Source organism: Pinus tabuliformis, chromosome 7 (assembly GCF_031772625.1).
Source record: "Pinus tabuliformis cultivar Carrire ecotype Pingquan chromosome 7, CPIR1, whole genome shotgun sequence".
In the NCBI taxonomy this organism is placed as follows: Eukaryota; Viridiplantae; Streptophyta; class Pinopsida; order Pinales; family Pinaceae; genus Pinus; species Pinus tabuliformis.
In genome coordinates this window covers 1,750,937,726-1,750,943,725 of record NC_142293.1, presented here as the reverse complement: position 1 = coordinate 1,750,943,725, position 6,000 = coordinate 1,750,937,726, and the positions used below count along the sequence as shown (strand labels likewise).

At 35.0% G+C, this 6,000-nt stretch overlaps 1 protein-coding gene across 15 annotated transcripts in view; it reads left to right on the top strand.

The window, feature by feature from the left end:
• Positions 1-792: 792 nt before the first annotated feature.
• Positions 793-6,000, top strand: part of LOC149255345 (uncharacterized) — a 30,142-nt gene continuing 24,934 nt past the window's right edge. For 4 of the 15 annotated variants that reach the window (XR_016267225.1, XR_016267228.1, XR_016267230.1 and 1 more), the window contains exons 1-3: positions 797-1,049; positions 1,311-1,385; positions 1,495-1,574. Coding sequence is in view for 1 of the 15 variants with exons in the window: in XM_089460461.1 (XP_089316587.1) it covers positions 861-1,049; positions 1,311-1,385; positions 1,495-1,574 (344 nt within the window). In the remaining 14 variants the exon portion in view is untranslated. Of the gene's footprint in view, positions 1,191-1,310; positions 1,386-1,494; positions 1,575-6,000 lie in introns of all 15 variants that reach the window. The other 11 variants (XR_016267229.1, XR_016267227.1, XM_089460461.1 and 8 more) reach the window with 8 other exon arrangements.

Here is a 6,000-nt window from a genome sequence, read left to right as displayed (position 1 = left end):
TTCCCTCAAATTTTCATCATATTAATATATTTGCAAATATTTATTCATATTAATTAGTCAGGCCTCTGCCACTTCTTCTGCCTCATCGTTATAGTTTGGTGCTTTGATCTTCTTGAACTCTCCTTGAAGTTTTGTTTTCTGCCTTTTTAATCCCTTTTCACTGGAAACATTATCTGACACTTCCTCATTACCTGTTTGTCCTTCTTCTAACTCCAGATGCTGCTCTTGTTGTCTATGAATTGCCATTCTGTTTTCTTCTCCTTGACTGGGGTCTAGATTCCTTTGATTCTGTCTATTTGACAGACTTTTCATAATCTTCTCTTTCTCCAAACGTAATCTTTTGTTATCAGCACATAGACTCTGCATTTATGTTCTTCACTGTTGGACTATTTCTAGTAAAGTATCATTGGTGTCGGCATTTGTTTCTCCCAGTTGTACCCATACTTCTGGGTTCCGTCCAGTGCTCCTCTGTGCATCATAACTATTTTTGTTAAATTTTAAGATCATTCAATCAGTCCTCAGTGTAGTGACCCTAAGGTCTGATACCAATTGTAACACCTACTTACAATTAACACTGATCACCCATAAATACATATAAAGAAAAAAAATATTTACCGTAGTTCTGACGGCGACAAACATTATTTGAACCTAACCACATTACATTTATACAATAAAAAGTGCAATATCATTACTGCAGAAGTATGAGAGATGTACTTTAATTGGATTTTCATTATAACTATCGTATAATCCACTGACATTATATCTATATAGCAATTAAGATCTCGGTTAGTGTTTCGTGGTTTGCATTGTATGTGCATTAATGTTTTGCTTTCAGCCTGCTCTGGCTAGCCTGTGATGGGATGGCAGCCAGCTGCCCGATCCTTTCTCCATCAAGTGACACTTGTGACCAGCGATACCATCCAATCGTGATACTGGATCCAACTGTCAGCCGAAACTCGAGGAGGTATACAAACGATCCACTACTTCGTCTCTGTTCCTTGGTCATTTGTCTTGAGCTGAATCTTGGAGCCACGTTCGTTGAAACCCTGGTAGGGTTGGTAGCCTCCTTCCTCAAGCGACCTTTCCTGCACTCATTGTGCACCGAATAGAGTTTATTCAAAACTCCACTGCACCCAATCCTTTTAGCTATGAGTTGTGTAATGTCGCCTCAGGGTTACTCGAATACACAGGCAAATCTGTCGTGTGGATTTTGGATTTTCTCCCTTTTGATTTACATTTTTGTTTTAATAGTTGAATCGTGATAGTTCATTTCTAGAGGTTTTACTATGGTTCTTCCTTACCTCTTTCAGGCATTACAACTACAACTTTCCTCAGAACTCATGTCGTGGAGGTGGACGACCACTGCCATATCCACCTCCTATCAGGTAATGTTAAATTGTTAATGGTTATTTCATTGTGACAGAGAACCCAATCCATCCACCATGTTATTTCTTTTTTTATCCTCCTTTAACTTGTGACTATATTATGATGTAGGAGAGCCTTAGCTCACTAGAAGATGGATGTCAGTGCCAGTTTGATAGAAAATCTGGAACTCTTTGTTGCAACCCACACAGGTATGAGGCTCTGCCTTGCCTTAAGCAAGTCTTGACTCTTTAGGGTTTAAATGATTAACAGTGATTGAGTTTATTTTTCGGTTGTGGGTTTTTCTACCCCCGATTGTATTAATCCAAACTCCTGAAAAGATAGGGTTTTTAATAGGGTTTTGAGGGCCAACCTTGCAGTGGAAGGTTTGGTCACGATTTCAAGATTGTTTAACTCTTATTACTATCATTGATTGGTAAATATGTATTTTGGCAAATACTCTGTTTAAATTCCTCCTTTCAATTTGGATACAATGGTTAGTTATGGATTATTTTCTTTACTCAATATAGATGTGTTTGACGCTAGTTTGGGCTGGTTACAATTCCCTTACTTTGTAAATTTTGTTCTTTCATAATGACCTTAACCATAGTTCATTTTGTAAATTTAAATGCACCAGACCTTAAGCATAGGCGTACTAAGTCTTCTTCTTTAACTGAGCATGCCGAGAAAACCAATCATCATGTTTGTATTGAGGAAGCTAGTGTTATTGCTAAGGTTTCGCACTTCCATCATCGGAAATTTAGGGAGGCGTTTCAGATTGAAAAGAGGCCAAGTAATCTCAATAGAGATGATGGCTGGAAAGTCGGTGTAATCTCAATACTAATAAAATAAATAAATAAATAAATAATAAATAAATAAAATCAAAATCAAATAAACTAAAATAATAATAATAATAATAATTCAGAATAATAATAAATAAATAAATAAGTAAGTTAAAAAATAATAATAAATAAATAAATATAAATCAAAATCAAAATAAAATAAACTAAAATAATAATAATAATAATAATAATAATAAAAAAAAAAAAAAAAAAAGAGGAAGAAGACTAGGTCGAAAGCGCTGGGACTACTTAGGTTACAATTTTTTCAAATTTAAATTATTTTGTAAACTTAAAACAAAAATTGTGATCACACACCCTGAATTACAGGGAAAAATTAAACAATTAATTGGAATTGTAAACAGAAAGTAAACTTTACACAGTAAACCCTAAACCCTAGTTTTAGTTCACTGCCATCGGTGCAGTCATCAGTCTACTAATTCCTTCCCAACATACATAGATTTCGTTATTTTAAGGAAGCTTTTAATTACCGCACTAATGTTTGTCTGATTTCCGAATATTTAGAGAATCTGCAATTAACTTAAAGATGCCCCAATTCCAATTAACTTAAAGATGCCCCAATTCCAATTCCAGTGGGTGTGAATCACAACCTTCTTTGAGAAACCGAAAGAGATATTTAATCATTTGTTCTAAATAACTACTCGCTTTGACTTGCCTCTTCTGTTGTGTGTATTAGTACCGAGACAGTTTAGGAGTTTGTGGTGCCCTTCCATTAATGGCATGTTACAAACTGGTTTTCGATCTGCACGTTCCCCTTTTAAAACATGCATAAAATTATAATAATTATTAGGACTTTTCATTTGATAAAAGGTTTAGAAAGTTTGGATGATTCACATCCAGAATAATATTTATCTTCCTCCCATTTAAATTTACAGCAGATCATTACATAGATCATGTAGTTAAATTCTATTAGTATCCGCAACTGTAGAATACGCACATTACATTGAAATGTGCTACCAGGAAATGTGCAGCTTATGGTAAGTTAAAGTTCTGTTTTAGATTTTTGTTCGAGTAGACATGCTCATTCTTCAGGCGTTGTAGAGAGAAACATATACTCGATCTTTACTACGACCATCATATTGTAGTTGAGAATAGTAATACCGTCGAAATAGAAGTTGAAAAAATAACGTCGTCGACTCGTCACGATGAAAACCTGTACCTGAAGAAATAATCTGTCCACGAGAGAAGAGGCTCATCCATAAGCTTTTTTTACCCTGTTCGGAACAAACCTCAAGAAGCCTAGAATTGAGGAATGGTTGGCTGGTACGCAACTTGGGTTACAATGTTCCACTAACACCCCCCTAACGGCGAGCAGAAAAAAGACATAAAATGAGTGTATATTTTGGTATGTTTAATATATATTTTATTTTTAATTCGTTTCTTGATACATCTACTGTTTTTTATTTTTGTTTTTAATACTCTGCTTTATAGGTTTTAATGCGTTTCAGTTTTTAAATATATCTTTTATTTAGGTATAGGGTAACTCAAGTGGTAGTAGTCTTGGAAATTAGGTATAGGGTAACTCAAGTGGCAGTGGTCTTGGAAATGAAGTCTCATCCAGCAGGAAGTTTTAGGTTAGGAAGTCTTGGGTTCAAATCTTGAGCTACCTTTAATGTGTACGACTTTTAATATAAAAATTAAATATTTAATAAATAAAATAAACAATGTCAACTATAATTAAAATTAAAATAATTATAAATAATATCCAGAATAAAGGACATGCTGGATCTCTTGCACACTTTTATATAGTTAACATGCAACATCAATAAGCTTTAAATAATTTTCTATTTTTAACTTTGAGTGTGAGGAATGTGTGTATGTCCTTTACCTAATAAAAATATTTCAACATGATATTTAAATAAATTATCTATTTTAACAATTATATTTCAATATCAATTTCATATATATCTATATAGAAGAAAAAATATTTATATTCTTACTTCATAAAGAATAGAAAACTATATAACATATATAGCAATTGAAAATAAAAAATCTCTTCTAATAAGAAGAGGATGTGTAATTAATTAAATTATTAATGTCAAGTTGATTACCTTTTAAAAATTATTAATAACAAAGAAAAAATTCAATATGAATCATGAATAAAATATTTCAATGTCAATGTTGAATAAAATATTTAAATGTGAACTATGTATATATTTGATCCCTCCCAATCATTGATAAACTTGAGATCGCAATTTTAGAGATTTACACATCAAGAGATTTGATCCCTCCCAATGCTTGATAAACCTGAGATAAAAATAAATCGATGTCGATGTGTGTATTTGTTCTTTTTTCTAATGCTCTCTTTCTTTATCCCTACATGGGGTGCTTTCTAAGAAAAAGGGAGGGGGTTGCCACGATCCCAAATAGCCAAAGAACCAGGGGACGTGGAAACACGCCCCTATAGTTACTATGGTTGTGTTACTCCACAACTCTACATGTAGTCTATCATTCTCAATATTAACACTAATGGCCCTGCACTAAGGTTTTGATTGCAATCCATGCATAAAGCCCATATGTTAGGAGTCCACTCGTGTGGATGACCACCTGGAGCCAATTATGGCTATAGTTCCTCACATTCTCTTCTAGAGTGACGAGAATTTTGATGTTGTTGGTGACTAATGCAACGAGCCTATCTCGCTAGTTGTGGCTCGTGACAACTTCAATTGTAGTTATCCTTTGACTCACTCCTTCAATACCTAGCTTTGTAATAATTGAAAACATCCATTTGACAACCACCATTTTAGTGGAGTCATTTCTTCTTTTTTTATATGGAATTGTAGTGTAGAAGGTAATTTCCAAAAAGGTTTATGCTGACTCTATAATTTTTTTGCCTAGCTTTTGCACCTAATCTCTTATGCAAATAGGGTATAAATAATCCTCTTTACTAGCAAAAATATTTTGACATATCTCCTTTGTACTACACCTAGCTAGGAAATACATTTTGGATTTGTGCTCCCTCTCCCATTCTTTGGATCTTCTCTATTCCTCTTATGCTTTTCTGCCTGGTTAATTTCGATTGCCCTTGTTATCTACTTGCTTTAGTATTTTGAAAACTACTATGTGGATTTAGCCTTCAGGTGTTTTTCTTTTCTAAGTAATATTGTTCTATTAATATGATACAAAAAAGTTATAGAAAATCTTGACCTCAAAATTGTTGAGCATCAATCATCACAAAAATGAATCTATCAGTTTTTTACTGCCTCATACATGGGTAATCATTGTTTATCCAAACTAACAGAGAGAGATATTGCATGTATAGAATCAAAAAAAATTAACCGAAAAATATTGTTCAAACTTAAACACATCCACCTGGCAGAAATAATGATTGGATGCCACGCGTTAAGACTGGAGATTCTTCACTGTCGGTTCCTCTTCGATCTGACACGTGAATTGGTACCAGTCATCATCTTCATCCAGCATGCTACTACCTTGAGCTGGAGGCACGTCACTACCCTGAGCTGCAGGCACGTCACTACCCTGAGCTGGAGGCATGCCACTACCCTTAGCTGGAGGAGCCTCGTCAGCACCACCTGTGCCTATCTGCCTTTCAGATGTTTCAGGTTGTCTACTTCCTGATGTCGCTGTGTCACCATGTCGGCCATCCTCAGCTGGTGGAATGCCAGCTATAGCTTCGCCAGGCAGAGTCGCTTTGCCTTCGCTAGGATGCCGATTGCCAGGAATGCTAATACCACAACTGCTTGGAGTTTCTTTGCTTTTCTTGTCATTGTGCCCAGACGGAGGAGTTTGTGGCTCAGTCTCTTCCGAGAAGGAGAAG